Below are 25,173 nucleotides of genomic sequence, written 5' to 3'. Positions count from 1 at the left end.
AATTTACTCCAGGAGTTACATGGATGCCAACTTTTAATGGTTCATTAGAGCTACTACAAAAGGCAAGGACTATCTACTGGGTTTTCTGATATATGACTTTTGAGGCAAGACCCCTCGTCTCTTGACACATTTTGTGCACAGCCTGCCTGTTATAACACACCGAGACAGATTCATGCCAAGCTTTCTGTGCATAGCCTGAAGCTAACTATAGGGGTCTTTTCATAAAGGAGAATGCGATTCAGCTGTCAAGTGTTGGATTTCAGCCTCTCTCTGAAGTTAGCGCATTGCACTGGAATTCACACTTCCTGAACGCCACTTTCACGTTGGGATGATGCACACTAGCAGCTGGTCTGTTTTTTTTTTTTTTTTTTTTTTTTTTAATCAGAAAGATCTTTTTTGTTGTCAGCAGCACTGATATTAGATGCCAGTTTAAGATCTTTGGGCTTCTAAACAGCAACCTTATCTTGAACGTGAGTGTCTTGAAGTGAATGTTTGTCATAAGATGCAGCAAGGAATTGAAATACATTGGTAACAGGTGGTGATGTATTGGTGCTGGGAAAACAGCTCCAGGGAGCAAGATGCAAAATCAAACCTTCCTATGTTTGAAAGAAATATGGGTTTTAGAAAAGAGGGTTATGAATTTCAATTTTTTTACTGTTCAGTTTTACCTTCTTTTGACAAGTATTTATTCTTGTCTAAAAGTCCTTGCAGACTTCAGGAAAAGAAAGGACATAGCACTGCCCTCAGTTTTAGTGTCTACTAATAATACATAACAACTCCATATAATTAAGCTTGAGATTTGTTCCTAATTTTTAAATTCACCTTTATTCTACTGGGAAGAAAGCAATAACAGGACGCCATACTGTCAGCCAAGAGCCTCCACTAGTTATCAGTCAGGCTGATCAGCCAACACAAAATGCATCTATTAACATCCTGCTCGCAGTGCACTAGCAAGAAGCCAAAAAAAAGTAATACCTCTTCTGTAAAAAAGGGGGAAAATGGTACTAAATGGCTCAACAACTTTTTGTTTGTATAAACAACCAGCAGCACAAACACTGAACTATCTTGCCTTCTTAGACTGTGCACTCTCCAGAACTGCTGAATACATCGATTTTTAAGAAAACATTAGGGGAAACCTAACACAGGTTTTGACACAAATATTAAGACATAACTTTCGTTGCCGTGTTGTTCTTAAGCCCTAAACACTGAAAGAGACCATGCTTTTAGATGAGAGCAGACAAACAAAGCAAACAAAACACAAAATAGAACACTCCCCCCCCCTCTCCCCCACAGCTAGGAAGTAACTAATCTCAAATACATTACTGAATTTTACACTTCAGACTACTCCTAAACAAGATACCGACTGGTGGTGTGCACTGGAAAACCATTTCAAATGATAAATGCACTGGGGATGGCAGCACACTACTGACAGATGATTTGGCAAGAAGCTGACTTCTAATTTCCTCAATTAGTGAATCACTACAAGTAATACATTTTTGCTCTGATCACAAAAGACCCTCAGCAAGAAGATTCAACATTTTGCCCACCATAAGCGATTGAATAAGCTTCAAAGAATGGATCAACATATGGCTGTAATCAGATTATCTTTGACCTTGTGCACTAGCTGGTGTCCAGTTACATCACCACACCTGCATGAATCAACAAACAACATCCAAAACTGCTGAATGCTCACTCTTACAGCTTTTGCTGATATTTTGGGTAAGCCTTTTTCCAGGGAGATTTGGCTTTTCAAGTCTTATTTTTGATCCTGTATGATCTTCTAAACTGGGAACAATGAAGTCTTTGATGTGGATTCTTGCATAAACAGAAGCAACGAACTACACAGCCCAGAACTGCAAGTAAGAAAAGGCTAGCCAAGGCTGAAGCAATGTAAAACGTCCTTTTTAAAAGGAAGGGGGAAATGGAAAGGAGGAATCCAGGGAGCAACACCATCACCACTGTTCAACCAAGCAAACAATAAAGATTAAGAATGCTGGTGTGGAAAAAAAAAATGAAACCCTTCCTATGTGTTGGGCAGCTTTATATATGGTCTTGTACCTCTCATTTGAGAGCTACAGTAAAGCCATTATTATGTGAGGAAAAATGCAGGACAAAGAAAGTAAGAGAGCATTGAAGAAAAACAGTCAAATAATACTATAAATAAATAAAAGTATAAAGTTCAATTATTCAAAAAAGGTACGATCCAGTCCCCAGTGCGCCCTGGGAAGAAGCATTTTCTCCTTCAGCTTTACTTCTCACGAGGACAAGCATGGAAAACACACAAGGCTTCTCTCTGCCCCCAGCGGCTAACGCAGCAGGCACCAGGGGGCCTCAGTCGTTCACTACCAAACCAGCGAGGGCACGGTAATGAGCCGAGTTAAGGCACTTCAAAGTCCTTATTTAGCAAGAATAAAAACAATGCCCGCAAGGAAAATGAGGAAGGAGCAATGGAAAAAGGGCATTATAGCTGATCTGTACAGAAATCTGCAGTAAAATGGCTAGAAAATGTGACTCCAGCTGGGTTGTGCTATTTGCATGGCAAGTCTCCGAAAGCATGTGTGGTACCAACGCAAGAAAACAGCAACAAATGACTTCAGTGTCACAGCAGGGAGAGAAGTGATTTATAGATTTATAGCTGAACAAAACCAAGAATTAGTTTGCGACCTTGCGATCAGCTCTAGTGATAGATTAGGGCAGGTGATTAGAGCTACCCATGCTGCTCGTAAAGGAAGCTCAAATCGGAGATGAAACCCATGACTTCGGGGCAGCTTGACTGCAATTTAAAAGAGCTCTCTTTCATGTCTTCTCAAAGTGATACCTGCACAGACAAGCAGAAATTAGTCTTACCCTGTCAGAGCATTACAAACCAGTGTCCCCACCACGAGGGATGTAAGTCAGATTACGTGCAGTCTTTCTCCTACAAACCTTGGGTTTAAAACTGTTTGCATACTCTAAAACATCCAACAGCTGTGTTCTGCCTTGCTTGGCAAAGAGAGTAATTCAAAGTAGTTCACATTTTATGCAGAATTACCTTGATTTTAGTTGTTTGTTTTGATATAAAAGACTAGAATTAGACCCACGTGAGTTGCTGTAAGGAGACTACCCAGCAAAGTAACAGGGCTGTGGGATCCAGGCAATTACAAAGAGCCAAAAAACCTGCTCTGATGCCCAGTCCTTTTCATTTGAGGCAGCTGCAGCTGGATGCATCTTGGAGTTCCAGTCAGCACACTGGTCCCAAGATACAGAGAACAAATGACTTTCTCTTGCTCAACACTGGGAAACCTCTCAAACCACGAAAATGGACAAGCACTTAAAGAAACTCTGCTTCAAGGCTTTCACTTCAGAATCAGTAACTTTACCTGGCCACCGGACATGGTGAATCAGAATTTACTGTAAATTAAGTGATACTAGGCAATTTTGTATTAACAAAATAATACCTGATCCACATACAACCCTGCGGCTAACCTGAGGATGATAAATAACCACCTAACTGCACAATTTAACTAATGATATCATAGAGTACTTAAAATTTAAAATATCGTTTGTATTACTGTACCTGACGACATACCTTGACATCAAGGATTAAATTTGGTGAGTTGCCTGAAGGCGTATTGCATTCAGCTGTAATTTGCTCCTGAATGACATCCTGTAACTGTACTGATTGCCTTAGGCATCTCACCAGCACGTGGGACCAGGAGCAACTCAGAACAGAATCAATATACAATCTGAAATCCAGGCAGATACAGAAAATGAGAGACCCTATCTCTCCCATAGCCTTCCACTACACATGACCATTTATTTCCACATTCAGTATTGTATTTCAGATTGCTATATTAGAATAATCTTTGTGTTTGTATTATACCTTGTTAGTATTTGAAGCGACAGTCTTTGATTTAAATGCTTCACAAGGCTCCCTCTCCTGTGACAGCACCAATCCTAACTTCATTTCAATGTAATATAAATCTGCTAGATGAAGGTCCTTCTTGCCCCGTCCATCTTTTGAGAAAATGCTGGGCTTCAGGACTTCAGCACTGAAGTGGGTCAGAACTGAGATACTGCCCAAAGAGAAGGCAGCACCTCCAGCTTTAGAGATTTCAGCAGTTGATCAGACAAGACCGTGAGCAATCTGTTCCCACATGGAAGCTGCTCAGGCTTTGAGCAGGACATTGGGCTTGACACACTGCAGAGCTTCCTTCCAGTCTAAATATACTGAATATAAGTTTTGGGGAAAAAATTATACTGCGTGTTAAGTCTTCTCATTTGACTTTTAGAGTCAAGGTTATTAGGGATCATACGTGTAAGATTTGAGGCTTTAGGAGAAAACATTGTTCCTGATAAAATCTTTCAATAAATTTTTAATGTTCCCTAGCTGTTGTACATTTGTTGCTCATTAGGCAATGTCTTAAGGAGTTTTTTATACAAGAACATGCTGCTCTTCCCTCTGCAATTCTTCATTCAAGTAAAAATCAAGCTGAAAATGAACAGTACAAATTGCGTAACTGTAAGAGCGTAGGTTTCTCAGAGCACTAGAGAACAAATGAGCCTAAATTTTGTTGCTTCACTAGTAGTAAAATACTGTACCAGGACAAATGTTGAATTTACGTAGGTTTTCAGACCCTAACGGCTGCCCCCGAGAGATGACAATCCAGCAGACACGCTAAGAACTGGTCGGGCAAATGTAAGTACTGCCAACTTGCATTCACAACGCTTGGATTCCAGGGAACACCCAGTGGGGACTGAGATTTCACAGGGAGCACATCAATCTCTGGCAGCACTTCCCTTGAGAGAAACAATTTCCTCCTCTTTGTCCTAATCTATGGTTAACATTCAAAACATCTTTCCTGGCAAAGTCCAGGCTCCTAACTTCATAAAATCAGTCAGTAAAATCTATCAGACAGAGGAGTGTAAGTCACAGACAGCTGGAGTAAAGCACAGCCCTCTGACACTGCTGGAAGTTGTTCCTGCCATGGCAGAGCACAGATGTGTCTACCTGGAGAAGATAAATCACACCAAACCTTCAGCCCAGGACCAAATGCATTTTATTTAACTGCAACAGAGGCCATACCAGACTTCTCCCTTATCAGTTGGGTGCTTGGAGATATGCCACAACTCGGACTGAAACAAAATAAAAAGTATTGGTTCTTCAGGTTAAGGTCAGCTAAAAATGTCTATGTGGCATGTCACTGTGACAACTGAGTTACAAGGCTTCTAGGTTAACACAGACACCGACTGCAGCACATCAATCTCGCAGGGTTTTGAAAAAGTCGGTGACATGGTTGCATTGCCATTTGGAAGCCAAGAACCTAGAAAGATATTTTGTTTCAAAAAAAAAAAAAAAAAAAGCTGTGTGGTTTGCCATTTCTCCATAAGTCTTTATGTCTGAAAGGACAATGGGCCTCTCAGATACATGATTAAAGTGCATTCACTTAACCATTGAGTAGATGTATTTCATGTATTTTTAACAACCACTTAAACAGCCTCTAATACACTGCTAGAGAAACAATCTCATGCTTACAAATGTATCATCAAGCTGCAGGCTTACAGGTTGCCCAGAGAAGTGGATGCCCCATCTCTGGAAGTGTTCAAGGCAAGGCTGGATGGGGCTTTGGGCAACCCGGTCTAGCAGGTGACATCCCTGAAGCTTGGTGGCAGAGCAGTGCTTTGTAGCTCTGGCTCTTTTCTGCCCTGTCTGTTCAGGTTTCTCCTCTCCATAAAGCAGGGAAGAGAAGAAAGAACAAAACCTTGTGCTCTTGAATTTCATTCTCAAGCGGAATTGGATGTGGGATCTCACAGTTCAGCCCACAGTGCCCAAAGAGAGTGCTGTGGTCAGTAGGAAACTCTGGTTCTAGTGTGAAGAGACTTGAAAGGTTTCTAAAATCTACTCTAACTCAGTGATTCTGTGGCTTCATCTCCCTTATCCTACCCCCAGCAGTGTACCAACCACAAAGGCATTACAACCTTCATGCTAATTGCTCCTCCCACCTCCCAAACTTCCCACACATCACCATCCGCTGCCTCAAAATCTGTCTCTCCTTCAGTTGCCTTTCACCACAGTTGTGTTTTCTCCGTAACCCTACACTTGGCTCCTGGGAAGATTTCCATTGCCATCCCCAGTACTGCTGCACAAGTTCCTGGGTCAGACCCACAGCTGCCACAAGGCACGTCCCACCAACATCTGTACAGCAGGCAGCACTTCCCTCATGTCGCAGGCCCTGCATTACACAACTACCCCGTGTGCCCCATGTGTGTTCCAGATACCCCATGGTGCAGGAAACACTGCCTGCCCAGAGCAAAGAGACCACAGACTGAACTGGCTTCGGTGCATGCTTAAAACAAAGAAGACAAAGGCCAAAATACACCATTTGGGCTAACTGTGAGACTAGCAGCTTTCCCCCATCTGTCAGTTCCAGAATCTTTCCCCCCAAAAAGAGGAGCATCAAATGTTACTGCAGCTCCTCCTGCTTTGCCACAAAGCAGCAGGGAAGCCCACTGGCAGCTGAGCATCATGTTAGTTAAGCAAAGCTCCAGAGTCCTCAATATTTGTATTTGTAGGAAAAAATATTCAAATTTTTCCCGTTTTAATGACAGACTATCCTGAACTTATTTACCAGATAAAGGACAGATTTCACATGCAGCAGAACTTAAATAAAGAAGGTGACTCAATCTCTTAATGAACAAACTGCTGCCAGATCCCCAGCTGGGGACTTGGACACTGCATGTAATATTCGGTACTTACAGACAGACCAAGCAGGGGGTGTCTCACAACTGTATTCTCTATAAACATGTATCACAAACTTTTTTTTTTCCCCTCAGCAAGATTTCCAAGCAATACACTGTGAAATCCTACACAAGAAATGGTTTCCACTTAACCACAGGTTAAACTGATGCATCGTGACACTGTCATCGAGGGGCCCTTATTCCCTACTAATCATCTGTCGTTCTTCATTATATGCCTGCAAGTTAAAAGTCTAACATGTTGTGACAAAATTGTGCAGCTGGAGAACTGCACAGTAAGCAGTTTGCCAGCTTGGAACAATACTGGACAGGATGCTGGGTTCCAGCAAGCCACACTGGACTTGAACCACAAGGAAAGAGTTCTTCAGAAGTTAACAAGTGAGTGAAGTAGGCTTTTCAAACACCCTTCAGATGCAAAGGTGGCTGAACCACCCGGTCAGTTCATCAGGGAGTCAACACCACTTTCAGCTTGCAACTTTTTACATAATTGCTAGACATTACTAATGGTGTTGCCATTTAGTATCTTATGTGTGATGGAAGATCTGAACAGAAGCATTTCAAAAAACATTTAGCTTACCTCTGCAAAAGTCTGTAGTATTTTGTCTTTCATTTAACCGTTGAAGGAGTTGTTCTCCTTCCCAGGTAAGTTTGTGAATCTCTATTTTTTGTAGCAAAAAAAAAAAAAAAAAAAAGGTGAATCATGATTACATTAAATGATTTCTTCAAACTCCATAGCAAGACTGACATGATTACCAGTCCCAGCTTTTTATAAGAAGTTATTTTTAATAATTAAAGAAATCCCATTATCCAATACCTTTTTAACCCTAAGCAGTGTAAAAATATAACTGAAATCCACTTGCTCCTGAGCAAGACTACAACAGTCAGACACTAATACGCAACAATCAGGAAAGGAACCAGGTAAATGAATTAGATCTGGGTCAGCACGAGAAAGACCTGTGTTATAAACAGATGCCATTAACTGTCTATGCTTAGAGGGAGGAAACAAAAATCACATTTGCCATGTCCCATTCAAAATACTTGTGAACATTTAACTGAAAAATATCATTGACACAAGACAGATCCCCTGGAATAGCCAATACCAAATCTCAAAGCCTGAGATTCCTCCCCAGACCATGACAAAAACGAGGAACTCAATACCACAAAACGCTTTAGAGGCCAAAGATTTAGCAAGATTCAGCGAGAAAGCAAGAGTTTATAGGAATAAAGAAACGTCAGCGTCATGACCCAGAGCATACTCCCACCACTAGCAGCTCAGCTGCTTGTATAAGGCCAGCTGGCTGACAGGATGTATGAAGAAAACCCAAAGCAACCTCAGCAGAGGCTTGTCCTCAAACAGCTCTGCTGGGAGGCCTCACTGAGGGCACCCTCCTTCCCTTGAAGGCTGCTCTTCAGCTGAGGCTCTCACCCTGAGCCTTGCTTGAGCTGTGCCGCAGCCATGCACGCTATTGATCCAGACCCTGGCCAACAAACCTACTCACCAACTTGAGTGCAGGCCTGCCTCATCATTATGGCCTTGCCTGGCCATCACTGGTCTTTGCCACTGCACCCCATTTTGACCCCGGCCCTGACATACTGTAGCAGTAAACGTGTTGAGTTTAAACCTCAGTGTCGCCACCTCCAACAGGCCCCATTGCTTAGCTTTCTACTTGCCTTGCAGGCACAGCACACCCATAGCCACACACGCAGCCTGCAGCAACAAAGCACCCCATCACCCTCAAGCTCTGCACCCAGGGCATCTTTGAAAAGAGGGATAAATCCTGGCCCTCACTCTCTCTACTCCCTGCCCTGCATTTCCACCAATACAGAAGACTGACATACGGTGTAACTGGATTATGTTTACCCAAAGCTGAACACGAGTTAACAACCAGTAAAAAGTCAGTCATCCAAGTCACAAAGCAGAGGAAGCTGTATGTTCTTTTAGTGCCTCCCATTTGTTTTACATAAAAGAATCCTACTGGCTTTAAAATGCCAAATCCCCAACAGCACTTTCTCCCTTATACGGCTACATCATCAACAGATACGAGAGTTCGTTAAAACCCAGAAATCTATAGGAAAAGAGATCTGAGACACCACACATCATATTCCTTCTGCAGGCAGGACTTCTTTTTTTTAAACAGAAAATTAAAAAAACAAACATTTTTATTGACTGTACTGTAGATATCTGTACAGAGTGTAAACTTTAATATTTCACCAGATATGTGAACACTTCTGGAGAAAGAATTATCAAGCACCTTCATTTCAACACGTTTTTGATATTTACAGTAAGACATTCCTGATTAAGTGTATGAGTAAAATGAATTAAAAGTTACAAAAAGTTATACAAAAACAATCTTTAAAATGTTTACATTGCTATTTTTATGATAAATATACAATTAAAGAGGAAGATGCCACAGTTAAGACTGTGGCTCTGTATGAAGCTTAATTGGCTCTCTAGAAAGCTTAACTGTAGTGTCTGAAGAGGGAGTGAGGAAATGGGTGTTAATAGCTTACTGCTCAGATCAAAACATTATTGCGAAATGTGTGCCGACTGAAGTAGGCTTGCACATAAGCTTCCTTCCCAACACAAACTGTAGAAGATAAACTTCACTCTTGGCTTTGTACTGCTACTTCAACATTAAGAATATGGATTTTGATTTTGCTCCCTATCTCCAAACTCACTGTGATGTTGAAAACATGCTACAATTTTGCTTAGACTTTCAACATACCTTTTTGCTGTTACCGAACACTGGCACACAAATGGGGCAGCACCACCTTTTGTCTTTTAAGCACCAAGACACAGCTGACCTTTCTGGAAGCCAGATTATTAATTCTCATGTTTCTCACTGCCTACGAAAAATGCATGATGTGACTAGTTTAAGAAGACAGATGGCTACAGTTTAGTTCTAAGATCATTCTCAGGCTTATAGAATCAAACACAAATATTATTTTTCAACTTCTCAGGAAACAAATATGACTTTGTCTTTAATAAAAGAAACACCTCCAAATGAATCAACATCCATTCTTTGATGAACAACAGTCTTTGATGAGCAATTGAGATCTATGTCTAAAGTTTGTTTAGTGGATTTTAGGAAACTACTCCAGAATCCACATCAGACAATTAAAATAAATCTCTCAAAATCCAGCAAAAACTTCAAATACATCCACTAAGCAGTGCTGACCATCTATCAAGAATCACATGCTGTGTAAAGGGATCACATGAGGTTAGTGAGAACTACCCTTAAAGCATGTGGATAAAGTATTTCTGTAACACAAGAATCAGAAGTTTAGATTCAAGTTTTGGAAGTGTAAAGACTAGTAGTGGGAATGAATGGAGTTAGGCATTAAATCTGTGATATTACTGGGTGTTCCCATCCACACCTATTCATCCTTGGGACCCCTTGGCTGCTTCTCTGCTAAAGATACAGCCCAGCCACGTATGTGAAGGGCAAAGCACACCATACCACTTTGCAGATAACTGCTGCATGCTTTGAGGTACAACCCAGTCTCAGAATCCCACCATCACCATCCTCTACTCCATTCTATATTCAGTACTTTAATTTTGTCAAGACACACACTTCCTCCTAGCCCAGCACAGGTGCAACTAAGGCCTCCACGTTTAAATTTAAAGCACGAAGGTAGTATTACAGGGAACAAGATAGAGTTGGACCCAAACTGGCTAGCTCTGTCTTGCCTAACTGCTACAAAACAGTCATTGCCTGTGTGTGTCTGCATACATGCATTGTTGCTTGCTGTCAACAGCATGCAGCATTTAACTTTAGGGCCTGATTGTATTTATAGAAGTGAATTGTTTACAGCACATTTCCAAAAAGTGACTGCCACTGGAAAACTTGTTTTAATGCTCAGTTTCTTTCTATACAATCCACTCCAACTGTGTTGTCAGGGCAGCGGCAAGTACGGCCTCCTGGGGTAGCCAGGCAGAGGTGAGTACAACCACCATTATTCACTGAGCAGTAATTGTGTCCTGAAAGAGAAGAGATGTAAAATGTTGAAGAAAAGCAAAAATGAACCCTCAAAAAAATCCAAGACACGTATAAAGAAAATGAGTAGATTTCATGACTGCACTAGAGAAACAAGTCAGAACGAGACAGAGTGAAAAAAAAACTATGTTTTGGGGAGATGAAAAAAAAACTATGTTTTGGGGAGATGCAATTCATCACATTCCCTGTGTTAGCTTCGGATATTCCCCTCAAATAAAGGTCCAGATATAAGGACAGAGCAGGAGAGGCAACATGAAAAAAACATCCTGTTTCTGAAATGTACTTCATAAATTGGCTAAGTGATCACAGACATTAGAATGAAGAGGGGGTGAGTGAGGAAACAGGAAATGCAACACATGAGGACCAAATCTAAAAGGCTACAGGATGTCATTCCTGGAGAGCACCCATTACAAAAACATTGAGGAATGATTCGTGAAAACAAAGTAGTATTGGGGGTATGGGGAGGAATGTATTAATGTTGAGGGTAAAACAAAAGAGATCTACAAGCAGTGGATTTTGAGAGCAAAGGTATCAGTCAGAGGAGGAGTAAAAGCACTTGAAATCAACCTATGAGACAGAAATGATGCCAAGGTTACTAACATTATATGCATTTAGTTAGTGCACAGTGTTATTTTGCTATACAGTGCCTATCACCATGGAACTATTAACTTGTTAATAATTAACCAATAGTTAATAATTAACTAGTCAACCAAGTGATTAATGGTATTAACTAGTAATAATAAAATAACTGGTTTCTTAGTTATGATATTCATATGCATGTTTAAATACTCTGAACCATGTATGCAATTAAGTTACATTTTTACTATACATGTTGAGCAATTTGAGCAGAAACTATCTTAAAGCTTTTTGAGGCCTGAAGGTAAAATACCAAACTCCTGTAGTTCTAGTCATATCGTAATAATAAAAAAGTGAACTCATCTCCTAACTGTGATTTGATAAGAATATTTTCCAATAGAGTAGCTGAAAAACTTAACATTCAACAGAACAGAAAGACCAGTCCACCCACTCTACCACCTGCTGTTTTCTGAACATTCTCATTTTAAAGTCACCAATCTCATTAAGGACATCTGGAAGACCGTGATATTTCTATAGTTCAAAGTTTTTTGAAAAAAAAAAAAAAAAAGAAAAAAAAAGTAAGCTCTAACCACGAATATAGCATTTAATTTAGATGATAGCTGCTTTTGCCATGTCAGATTTTCATCTTGATCATACATCTGTCCTTCCATACAGGAAGGAACAGGCTCTTTCTTCTCTCCCTATTCTGGTTTGATATGGCAACCACAAGAACTGCTTCTATAAAAACAACATATACCTATGTGATTTTTAGTAACTCAGACACAAATCTAAGCAATAACTAGATTTAAATAACCATCTATCAGTTGGAAGACTTTCAGTTGGAGTTGCTACTAAGCTCATTTACAGGCTAAGGTGCTGCACAGCTGGAAAAAAAAAAAAAAGAGTATTACCTCCTGGGCACTGAGCAAAGGCTGTAGTGATGCCATAGAGACGGGAGCGCTTGTGAGGCTGGAAGTTATCATTTTCTATTGAAACCACGCGATCCACTGCTACAACAGCATCCCTGCCATATACAAGAGAAATTTATGTGTAAGTACAGGGAAAAACAAAACAAAACAAAAGAAAAATCTGAAAGTGCTTCATTTTGACTTGTAGGAAGTAATGCCAGAAGAAAAAATCCACTAAGACCTCAACTTTCATGGACAACTCAAGTATATCACAGCCCTCATGCTAGGCAGCAAAAGGATTTAGGAACAAGGAGCCAGTTTATTATTATTGGAGGTATTTCCAACGTGGGAGATGTCCCTTTACAGGAACACATCTGGTAGTAGTTTTGACATATTACATATTCTGCCCCTCCAAAATGTTCTGTGACAGACTACACAGATACTACACAATGATTACGGGCAATGGTGTGTTTCAGGTGAAGCATTTTATCTGAAAGGAATACAGCTGGTCAAAAGTTTTTTTTTTTTTTTTTTTTTTTTTTCTCCCCTCTAGAAACAAAAGGGCACTCAGCTGACAGAACTGCAGCACAGTTTCTCATATATCCGGAATAGCATTTCCCAGCTATTAGGTTCTAGCTTGGAAATAATTAAGCACATAAATAGCTCTTTTTGCCGCAACTGATTGAATCAGTTGTATAGAAGTTTGCAAATAAGGCCACAAAATCATTTACCTCAAACCAAAATACTATATATTTCCAGAAAAACATCCAGCACATGTATTTTGAATATACAAACTCTAAAGCCTCAATCATATTTCAATGTTTAGTTCACTTGCAACAAAGAGAGTGCCACCAAGACAGTACAAGTGTACTGTCTTTCTGGTTATTTCTTATTTCTGGTTGAACAGTCAGATAACATCGAGCATAGAAGGCCTCGAGTGACTAATTTCTGCCCTCTACAATGCAGCAAGTACAGCCATAAGGAAAACATGTTAACTCCCACTCCTTTCCCAAAAATGTTCAGTGCTAAAAGCATTTTCTTAGAGGACAAACCAATATTCTGAAAAAAGAAAACTCAGTTAACTGGCAACGTCAATAGGTCAACTCTGCAGATTCACTCCGCCTTGCAACAGCTATTGCCAGGAGAAAAAAAAAAAAAAGAAAAAAAAGAAATGTGAGAGGTCACACATGAGAAATGCAGCAAATACTTCAGTTCCTATGAGACAGGAGAACAGAATAAAGGAATTATGGAATGCTTTAGCAGATAACATACCTGCGCCAGTCCGTGTAGTATAAGTTCTTCCCATAGCTTGTAACACTGAAAGGATACTGAATTCCTTCAACAATCTTTCGTCGACCAAACTGATTAGGGTTCATGCATTCCAGTCTCTTTGTACCTGCATATATAGTGAAACAATTCAGTTTATTCAAAAACAAGACCAAGAGAGTTCTCAGGGGGCATAAAGGGTAAGTGTAAACATGCAAGCACGAACAGAATAAAACGTCCTGGAAGTCTTTGAGTCTGCTGCTTAGACAAAGCCCTTCCCATGCCAAATTGCCACACGTGCCAAAGACTGGATGGCAAAGTACTCTAGTGCTAACATAATTAGCACAGCACCTAACTTACTGAAACACAGATGTCCAGTGCAGCTATGGCTTTGCTCACATATTGAAACTCTTGGTACACAAACCAGCATTCTCAGGCTGGGGTGGAAGCTGACAGAAGGTCTCCTCCATTCTGGAGGGATCTTTCAGCCACTAGCCAGGTTCCACCTCCTCTGGAAGGCATTTTTCAAGTTAGGTTTGGTAAACATGTTCCCAAAAAGTTTGATGGGCTGGGCCATGAAGACAACGCTCCAGGAGGAACATCCAACTTATCGATGCCAATAGGGTGTTAAAAGGTCTAGCTCTAAATCTACTACACACCTTGGAAACACAGCTGGAGAACAAAAAAAAAATCTAGGGGTGTTTATAAGTAGTGGGTTTCAAAATTAAGAAAAAAAGGGATAAGAGACTAATCTGAGAACAAGAGAAGGAGAGAGGAAAAGAGACAGTACAAGGAGGAACATATGAAGGCTGGAGAAAGTCTCTTACAGTGAAAGAGAGAGCTTGATCTTTTTAATTTATCAGTAACTTGAAAGGTGACTTGAAGTATAAAAGGACATCCATAGGAAGAGATCTCTGGCAGAATCTACAGTGGGAAAGACAGCAGGATGGCAAAAGAACAGTTGAAATGAGGATTAAAAGCATGTTTGTTTTTTGTTTGTTTTTTTAAACAGGTAAGACACTGGCAGGAAACCAGCAATGTGTCAATGACAGAATTTAATCTCTTGATCTCTAAATACAGTATGAATTGCTTTTTCAAGGGTTGCTTCAGCCAAATGTAAGGCAGGCTTTACTTTACAACAGGTTACAGGGCTTAGAATAGTAATTCCAAGATGACGTTCTGCAGATTAGATAGATAAGTGTTCTTTTCTGGTCTTAAACTGTAATCTATGAAGACAAAGCTTCCCCAAAGGCCTAAATACTACCTAAACATAAAGCCACATGCAAGACAGATATAAACCTGCTGCATCCCTGGAAAATCTCCTGATCAGAATTAAAATCTTTCATCTTACACAAGTCTCTAACGCGAACTCAACACCGGTCATATGAACAAATAAAGTGAGATTATTAAAGCCAAAAAGCAAGGTATGAAATCTAAGGCTTCGTCCAAAGAGCTACAAGCATTAATTGGCTGGGCATCTTTTCAGGATTGGACAATTATTATACTACTATTATGAAAACAGATTTCAACACCTACTTACCTGCATCTACCCAACACAGCATTGAGGAATAAGGATCAAATGTCAGTCCATTTGGTAATCCCAGATCATCCTTAACGAGTATTCTTCTGTTTGTGCCATCCATGTATGAGGTTTCAATTTTAGGAGCTTCTCTGTTCCAGTCAGTCCAGTACAAGTTTCTTAAGAGGAAGAAAAAGGCAAAAATTAAGACAGTGACTGGTCACAAAAGATTGTTGTAATCAAGGAAACAGTAAGGACACAAAATAACACCATTATCCCCAGATTAGTTAAATCCACAGGAAGGACCACGTTGCCCTTGGATATGGAAGCAACAAAAAATAGTGAAGATATATTAAATGTTATACTTCCATTAAAAACAAAGAAAGACAAGCACGCACACAAAGAGAAATGCTTTTTCTATACTGTTTAGGTTATGTGCAAGATGCCAGGCAAAACCACCTCTACTGCAACAGTTCTGTGGACTGGTCACAACACACATCCCTAGCACTCCTCCTCACCAGCCATCATGTCTGCTCAGGTTAAACAGCAGCAGCATTTGGCACACATCTGTGGAATTCATTCCAATTTACATTTTTCTTGTCAGCACACCAAGCAGCATGCAATGGAAGTGATCAGAGCAAACTATGGTCTGGGGAGAACCCCAGAGAAGGCTGTTAATTCACTGATACTTCATTATTAATGGTCATTGGTTAGTGATATGTTTTTTTTCCTTGAACGTACTTTCGATGTCTGAAAATATACAGGGTCCCTCCATGACAGCACCTTTGCTTTATCCCTAAACCCACCCACAAGATCTGCTACGAGACAGAAGCCAGATCCCAGAGCCCTACACTTTCAGGGGGTTTCTGCATGGAACAGGTCTCCCCTCAGTCTCATTATGCTTGTGCCTCCCCCCTTTCCTCACACTGTGAAGCGCGTTTCTTTTTCCTTACTCTGCTGTCACTTGATGCACATGCACAGATGTTCTTATCCCACAATTACGTGACATATAGGAAATGTTGGTTTTATGTTAAATGAATGCAAGAAGTCAATGTTATTACTTTTCCATTTGATTTTTGTCACCCAAATTTTTAAGTGCCATATGCATTCTTTTCTCACTACAGACATTGTTTGCAAACATCTGGAACGGGGATGCTCTTCCAAAACCTCCCCCTGAGCAATATGCTACATTTGTTCATAAATGAATCGTCATGTAAGAGCATTTCAAATGGCTATTGTATAGTACAGCTTTGCAGCAATTCATGACTGAAATGAAAGTTTGCTTCTAAGCTTCTGAGTTTTTTTACTGAATTCTCTGTAGCAGCCAGGTTACAGAAAGTTGCACCACAAAAATAGCAGGCAAGGTCAGACATCAATCAACAGGCATCCAGCATTAATAGTTTTAATTTTCCCTATGTTTCTTCAAATATTCATGGGTTAAAAAGAAGTCAACAGATTAAAGACTATATAAAAGTACATACACTACCATTTTTACAGACTGAAAACATAGCCTGAAAACATTTACACTTGCCTACTAATACCTCACTTAGATATTTCTGTGACTGCTCTATTTTTAAAATATGAAGTTATCTGTTTCTTCAGATAAAAGCCTTATAGGACCTCTCAAACTGACAGAAGTGAAAATGATGACATAAGAGACACTCTACAAGTTCTCAAAGAAGAAACACTGTACAATAGAAGTGGTTGTCATGATGGAAGTTAAAATATCAAATTGATTAATCTAGTACTTTAGTCCAGTAATCTTACCAAAAATATTTTAGATAAGGGCAGTACTTGCCATCCTGCAAGCAATGTACTGAAAACAAGGTACAAACCTCTCATCAAAATATCACAGCATTACCTAGCCAGCAGTTAAGAAGTTTTATATCAAGCCTACTACTCAGACATAGGACACGAGTGGGTTGTTCCAGTTTTGTTTTTCTGTTTTAAGAAACTATAGTCCTGTTATTGTCTACAGACAGCCTAATACATGGACACAGAGTATACGCTGCTGTTAAATAAATAAATGCATAAATCTATTCTATAAAACCAAGCTTTGTATGTGTATTTTGAAAAGGAATCCATACCCTCTCACAGGGTCCACAACAATTGCTCTGGGGTTCACCAGGCCACTGTCAAAAAGGATGCGACGCTGGCGCCCATCCAGCCTAGCCACTTCTATTCTATCAAGTTGAGAGTCAGTCCAGAAGATGTTGCGACCCAGATGATCTACAGCTATCCCCTCAGGGCTTCCCAAGTCTGCAAGAGAACAGAAAATAAATCACACCTAGACATTATATTTTGTACCAATACACATCGGCCTCATAAGCATTCTCAGCTCTTAACAGAGAAGTTTTCTTTCAGTTTTCTGGCTGCGGTCCAACAAAAGCCACTTCACATCAGTTGGAAGAGGAATATGAATTTTGCCTTACGAAGTTTAAATACACAGAACTTTTATAAACACACAGAGCCCTTGGAGATGTGTCTGATATATAAATAAAAGATCTATCTGTAAGCAGAGAAAGACAGCAAACACAGTGCCAATAAACACAACAAAGATGACTTGTTTATGTTACTACTGGACATGGATTTTTAAGAACATTGCCCTGAACTGCAACTGATCTGTAAGTGGCTGGGGCACTGCAGTGCCTCATTGGTGCAGGGATGGCAAAACAGCGTAAAAACAGCTAGGCAGCAGCTTCCCCAGTTCTTCATTTCTTGTACTCTCTGGATGTTGATTTACTAGGTTAATACAATAGCTAATGCAGCTGGGTTACACCATGAGAGCTGCACACCACCCCTCTGATTACTACCACAGTGCCCAAGTGCTAGCTAGCAGAAACTGCTGTCTAATGTAACAGTCTTGCCAGTCAGCCTCCTCTTCAGAACAGTAGGGTTTCCACACCCTGTGGTGTTTGACAGGTCAGGTTTAACGCCTTAGCCCCCTGTGCAGGGGAACAACAAGCTCTACACCAAGACTTGATGACTGTTAGGAGGGCAAGAAAAGAGTAGTTGCGTTAGCAAGGCCTAAAGAAGCAAATGGTTTGACCAAACAAGCAAGACCATTGATAAGCAGTAAACAGAAACATTTTACGACCTAGAGCTCTACACCTTTCACAGCAGATTCCTGCCTTCTCAAAGACCTTCCTTCCCACCTCCAGCAAGGTCTCCTTCACTCTCCAAGAGTCTGTGCTTCCTTTCCCATCCTTGCACCTTTGAGCTTTGACTTTTCCATTACACAGGAACAAGTAAAGCAGTTTGACTTGGATTAAAGCAGAGTGAGGGAATTCCCAGCTTGATAGTTTTTTCCCCAAACCTCCCCTGGCCCATGTTTCCCTTCTTGCTAGCACCTCCTTTATAAAAGCCATGGATTGCACCTGTATTCCAGGCAGGGTTACAGCACAGATAGCCTGAATTGTTAAGACACTCACTTATGCTTCATGTCTTATGTTACACTGGGCTAGAAGACAACTTATTCTACCCTCCTTAGCAAGTCAGGATCTAGAACAGATTTTATAATTTTTAATGTTCCCCCCTCTTTGGTACTGCGTATGTCGCACTCCTCTGAGAACTGGATTTTATACAAACTTTAGCAAATGCAATACATAAAGATAACCAAGCTCAAAGGACTAGAGATAATGATATTAGCTAACTGATGGAATTTAGATCCAGTTCTTTGTTTTTGCACAGCAACCCTTTTTGGAACATGTTTTAGAACTGTATGTGCACAGATTTTCTTGGACAGTTAGTTGTTCCAAAAACAACAGGAAATAACAGATAATGACCTACTGCTTTAGCATTATTAATTTCTAACTCACATGAAGGATGCAGAATAAATATATGGCACTTGGAGGTTTAATTCGGCCACTGTTGAAAAGCTGCTTTTTACTCTTCATGGTTCACTGAAAAAGAGTAGGCAGGTTGTGCAAGATGTAGTGAAGCCAAAGACAGGTACAAATCAATTGTAGTCCAATTTCAGTTCCAAAAGAAATAAAGAATTGCATGTGGTCACTCCCCAGAATAGGCAGTGGCCCTTCATACCAGCCATCTGTCATTTTTTTTTCAAATGCAGATCATCATTTGAATGTACAGGAATGAGGGTATGTGGCAAGTTAGTCTTCTATTAATGCTCAGGTTTATTTGCTGATAGCCATTAAACAAACAGATCGCAACACAAATTTCCTTTCTGGAGAAAAGGCATTTGGTCCAGAACACCAGACAGAGACACAACGTCGCTGTGAATAACAGTTACACAGCAGACTAAATGGCCTCTACTCTCTCATGAGGGTGGATTAAACTTAACCTGAACACATCATTTTGGATCTATGTTCATTACTGAAGAGCTGGAAAAGATTAATTAAGATATAGTCTTTCAAGAGGCGCAAATGCGTTCCTGCTACATTGTCATCAGGCCTGATACAGTCACAGGCTCTACCCCTGGGAAACAGACAGACTTAGGCCCATACAGCTGATAAAGTTTAGGCAATTACTACAAAGAGGGAAGCTCTATTTCCTGGGCTGCCCACACAGCTGCAGAGCTCAGAAAGCCTCCAAAGGCTATACAGCTGCAGGAATGGATGAGAACTGGAAGGAGTGTCACAATAAAACATGTTTCTGCAAAGCAACTCAAGTTGGATCGAAGGAACTTAAAAACAAAAATAAAAGTGCATTCCACAAAAATACACATGAACAGAAGAACACAGCAAGCAGCTGTAGCTCTCCTGAGGAAAAAGACAAATATCAAGACAAAACAAAAAAAATAGTTTATGACAAGACTCTCATGAGTTTTCTGAGAGTGAGGCATTTTTCCCATTTCCTGAAATTTTAAAGTTTCGATTTTGGATCGCATAGAGATACTGAAATACTGAATATTCAGCCTTATGTTTTTCTGATTCCTTATCAAACCAGTTAACATTTCACACAGAAAGTAAAGAGCAACATTGCTCAACATCTCTTCAGGAATGCCACGCACATCCTATGGGGACAACAGAAACCACAAGATGTCTTTACACACACAATACTTTTTGTAGCAGATCAAAAAAATGAAGTTACCACATGGCATCATTACATTGTAAGCACCTTGAATTACTTAAAATAATAAAATTGAGTTGAAAGTCTTCAAAGTTCCTAAAATACTGTACGCAGTGAAAGACTTTTAATGCATGCATACACTCTAGCATTAGATAGACCAATTTAAATCTATACAAAATACTTAGCAATAGCAATTTCCCTCACTTTTTAAAAGTGCAGAATCTGAGGAAACACCATAGTTGCTACTGTGGTTAGGGATGGCTATTAGCCCTTCCTTATCCCTTCCCAGGACAATGGCAAGATCCTGGCTGCTCCCACCTCTCCACTGCCCCTGAGGGCCAGCAAACTGGCTATTCTGAAGCGCATACTCCAGGTAGAGATACTTAAACAGATAAAGAAAACCAAAGCAAGATTATTGTAAAGTTTTAAAACTGCTTGACCATTTTGCTAAGTCAATTTCCTAAATTTTACTGACAACAGTTGAAAAGGATCAAAAGCAAGGGCCACCTGCTCCAGTGACTTGACTTTACAGGTGTTCTACAACCCTGAGGATACTTGCACATGAAAAGTGCCTCTAGCTATTTTCTGTGTGTCTATGTGTCTGTCCTTTCCCTTAACTCTTTGCTTTTAAGAAAGGTTTTCATATTGTAGATGGACAGGCTTACACTTACTCTTCTGATGAAAACAAACACAAACTGCATTGAGCAGCAGAGACCTGGGGGGGGATATACAAGAACAGGATGTAAGCTGTAAAAGCACCAACCCACATTACCCTGTAGCCCAATTCTTGAAGCCTCAAGCAGATCCACGGATGCGAATTGAATGAGACCAGTTTTACTCATTCTTACTTTACAGCTTAGCTGGGAGACAAGAAAACTCACAGCTGAAACAATTTCTATCCACCTTTCAGCTGTTCAATCCCCAAGCCCAGGAACAGACAGCAGGGGTTCTCCTCTTCAGCCTTCCTGCTCACCCATTATTCCCCAGCACAACAGACAGCTGACAGGCAGAGCGAAGAGAAAATGCCTAAACAAAACCAAATCTCAGCCAGAGTATTACCTACCTTGCTTGCCAGAACAAAATCAGTGACACTCACAGGCAGTATTCAACGTGAACATACCAAAATATTATGAGATCTTTCTGCAACTCTTTAGGCGGCTTTAGTTTTGATTGCGTCCATTAGTCATTCAGCAGAAAGCTGACAACCCATCATCCTCCTTTTCAAATCACAAACGCATTAAACAACAAGGACTGGCACCAGCAAATGCCCTGGGTTTTAATGATAACCCAATTCCATTATAAGCACCTGCTATTTACTGCTACCCTTGTTACTATCTTTTACTCAGTCAATAAGAAGCTGTCAGTCCAGCAGAGAACCATGCCTCAGTTCTCCCAACAAGCCTATCAGTAGGTCCTTTGTGAAGAACTTCACAAAGCATTTTGAAAATCCAGCTACATTTTACTTCCTGAATCACCTTTATTTGCACAACCACTGACTGTTGAACAGCTTTCACAGATATATAAGGCATGACTTCCCTACATTAAAACCAGCAAAACCCTAACCTGACTGTTAACATCATGTTTATTTATGCTTTTTCCTTCATGTAGTTACATCTTGTAGGCATTGCATCATTGTAAGCATGAATAATGTCTCTATTTACAATCTGAGTTTAGTCTACCCATATGTTCCAGCCTGCTCTTCTGCACTTTTGGACTTAAAATTAGTTTATATGAGGAGATCAGACTTCTCACTTATCTCAGTAAGGGAACGGCAATGAAGTGCTACTGTACAGGAAATAGATTTTCTTTTTCATTTTACAATAACCAGGATTTCTGGTTATTGTTTATCAAAACAGCACTCACTTGTGATGCTACAGCTCAGGCAACAACCGGGAATTGTAGATTATTAAACTCGTGTCTCTAATACCATTATTAGGAGGTGGCAAGATAAAGAACTTAGACCTGTTACCTGTTTTGATGATGGTTGTTGGTTCCCCACCATGCAGGCTAGCTCTGCTGATCGAAGGGCCACTGATGTCTGTCCAATAAACCATCTTGTCCATGCAATCATAAGCAACTCCAATAATAACTTTGTCCTGTTGGTCAACAAGCAAGTTAGATCAGCTTATGCTAAACAGAACAAACAAAAACCACCAACAGAAAAACTAGGGACAAAAAAAGGACAGTAGGGGTAGTCATCATAGTGTAGCTTAGAATAATACTTTCATGTCTAAGTTCCTTCTAACAGTCACCATTCACAGTTCTCTTACTCCAACAAAGCACTGACCTGTTGGTCTTACTTCTGTAATTTCTTAGGCATATCCATTTCAAGAAAGTTCATGATAATATCTTACTGTGTTATTTCTCATCTGCTTTTTTCCCCCTCTCATCCTTTCCCTTCAAGGGCAGAACAATGACTTTATCAAATGTGACTGCTGTTCTGTATATTCATCAATCCATGCACAATGGCTGCATTTTAGCAGTTACTTACATAGCATTAATTGGCATAAAAAATCCTAATCCAAAACATAGCACCCTACCAGCTACTAGGAGGAAAAATAACTGTCCTAACTGAAACCAGGACAGTTCTTAAAATAAAAAATAGTTGAATGAAATACTCTATAAATCAATCATTCTGTTGGAATAAATATGCTCAGGGACAAGTAAGTAATTTTCTGAGCAAGAAAAGATAGGGCTGAAGTTTGAGTTTAGAGTGGAAACTCCTCTTTTCTCCAAAAAAATGAATGGCATTTTCTGGGTAAAACACTAATTTTGTATGGATTTCTGAGTCGATTTCTTTTTTTAATTTGTAACTTAAGATTCTCATTCATCGGATGGAAAACGAAAAGGATCAGCAACTTCTTACAAAGATGGTCCAAAAACATGCATTAGAACAGACATGGACTTATTTTTGAGCCTACACCAATGCCGTAGAGTACTAAACAGTCTGAATGTCTCCACACTGTCACTTCCCAAATACACAGTACTGGGATAGCACAAAACAGAGACAATACTGTGTGCAGAAATCAAGAGTTTTATTTAAATTTTAATGAAGAGTTTCATCTCGTCTTTTGGAAGGTCTTTCCTAACGATGGTTCTAATTGCTCCATTTAAGCTAGACCAAGTAAGTAACGAGACTAGCTGACAATAATTCGGAATTGTTTCTCTCTATCAGCTTAACTACCCACAGTATTTTCTTTAAAGCATTGTTGCAACAGTGCTTTGGACAAGAGACAAAAGCTTGATTTTGCCATGACATCACAGCACAGTTTGTGGTACTGTGTACTTAACTGAATTTAGGTAATTTAGTCAGTATCTCATCTATTAGGCCAGCATGCTACCTAGGGTTATCATCTTTTATAAATACACTAATACTAGAATGAAAACAGAAATCCCAAGCTTCAGGCAAAATAAATGAATGTGATGAAATTGGAAGTGGAAAGAGTTTGTGCATGTCACAGGTGATGGAAAAGATACATTCTCAGCATCAGGGATTCATTTTCAAGGAAAAATGATTCTCAAGACAGGAGTAAGAAGTGTGGGAAAAGGATTTACCACCCACTGGGGCTGCACATGGAAAAGGAAACAAGAAAAAAATATCTGTATCTGTAGCCAAGAAGTGCTGACAACTGACTGAGAACATGGAGAGATTAGGATTTATGACAAAATTTCAAGGGAGTAAGAGGAAAACTTCATATACCACTTGTAGATCTCCTGTATTTTTATACCATAGCCAGAAATTAATAGAAAGCCAATGAAAGTGTAAGGGTAGGGGTGTTTATATCATGAACTGTTGGAAACACAGAAGATCACAAATATTAGATTTTTATCTCATGATCTATTCTTTAAAGGCAAATAATTTTTTCTATAGCTCGGTTTTTCTAAGTAGTCAGGTCAAGAATTTTCAGTGACAAAGTGACAGGTTACTGAAATTCTAATGAAGAATAAAAATTGTATTTGGAAGTTCAATTATCAAATGACATAAAAGACAGAATCAATTTGATCTTTGCTGCAACTCTTCCAAGACATGGAATTTTATAGTAGGTTACTTACTGGAATATGCAAGAGTGCTTTTGCACCATTTTTCTTCATATTGTTTCCCTCTAGTGGAACATGCTCAATTTTCCCACTTTGGGCAAAGAGCAAGTGTGTTCCTGGAGGCAGGGGTATCGTGTCTGGTCGAACAGAGGGCCCAATAGCAACAGGAGGAGCAGCTGTGCTCAGACCTTGTTGACAGAGAAAGAAACAGATGAAAAAAATGAGCTTGTACAGCATAACAAGGCCTCTTGTTATTTGCAGATACGATTACAGCCAGGCTTCTTAGAAGGAAACAGCCCTATAAGTAGACACTAATAACTATAATCAGATGCAGAGAGCTTCTCATTTTTTTCCTTTGGCTGACAGAGAAGGAGCAATTGACATAAAAGGTCATTTCATGTTCAACTCTGTAATTGCTTGTTCCATCAAATGTTCAAAATCTTATTTTGCAGTTGAAGTGAGGAAGACGTAAGAAGGAACATCTTTCATTTCCTGAAACAACATCCAGTTACCACACATCCAGAGCTGCCACAGCTCCCCGAGGGCAGAAACTATAGAGGCCTCTCACAGTTTCAAGGCACAAAAGAAGTCAGAAAACCATCTTCTTAATCAGAGGCACACCACAGTTGTCCAGTTGCCCTGGCTGAAGGAAAAGCATACGCTAGAGTTGTCAAAGGGCTGGGACAACAGAAGTCTGCAATGCTCCAAGTCAGTGCTATATCTCAGGGGCCCCATATTTGGAGACAGTGCACTTCAGCAGAGTGACACCCAAAAGACAACTGCTTCAGCCACTTACATGGTGGTTGAACTCCTGGGCCACTCCTGGTGCCATCAATCTCATTTCCATCCCTATCCACACACCAGCAATATCCGGTGCTGGAATGGCACTGAGTGGGCAGGTAATTGCCATGCTCATCACACTGAGGAATGAACTGAGCCACTCTCATCTCTCTTTGGAAGAAGGCGCCTCCGCTTGCAAGAGCTACTTCTTGCTCATGCTGACATCTGGTCTTTTCCACTCCTATGAAAAGAAAACAGACTGGTGAATATTTCTGTTTTAACTGATAATTCTGTTCCACTAACAGTTACTATGCACTGATGA

General features: G+C 40.1%; 1 protein-coding gene across 2 annotated transcripts in view; it reads right to left on the bottom strand.

The window, feature by feature from the left end:
• Positions 1–8,877: 8,877 nt before the first annotated feature.
• The window catches only part of NID1 (nidogen 1), a 44,324-nt gene continuing 28,028 nt past the window's right edge, over positions 8,878–25,173 (bottom strand). For both annotated transcript variants that reach the window (XM_035321443.1, XM_035321444.1), the window contains 8 exons: positions 24,868–25,092; positions 24,087–24,259; positions 22,003–22,129; positions 17,090–17,261; positions 15,024–15,181; positions 13,490–13,613; positions 12,221–12,333; positions 8,878–10,717 (listed from right to left, as the gene is read on the bottom strand). In XM_035321443.1, the coding sequence (XP_035177334.1) occupies positions 10,596–10,717; positions 12,221–12,333; positions 13,490–13,613; positions 15,024–15,181; positions 17,090–17,261; positions 22,003–22,129; positions 24,087–24,259; positions 24,868–25,092 (1,214 nt within the window). In that variant the 3' untranslated portion in view covers positions 8,878–10,595. The remainder of the gene's footprint in view (positions 10,718–12,220; positions 12,334–13,489; positions 13,614–15,023; positions 15,182–17,089; positions 17,262–22,002; positions 22,130–24,086; positions 24,260–24,867; positions 25,093–25,173) is intronic.

Source organism: Oxyura jamaicensis, chromosome 3 (assembly GCF_011077185.1).
Source record: "Oxyura jamaicensis isolate SHBP4307 breed ruddy duck chromosome 3, BPBGC_Ojam_1.0, whole genome shotgun sequence".
Lineage (NCBI taxonomy): Eukaryota > Metazoa > Chordata > Aves > Anseriformes > Anatidae > Oxyura > Oxyura jamaicensis.
The sequence above is the reverse complement of the archived record's forward strand: the minus strand, read 5'-3'. Positions and strand labels throughout refer to the sequence as shown.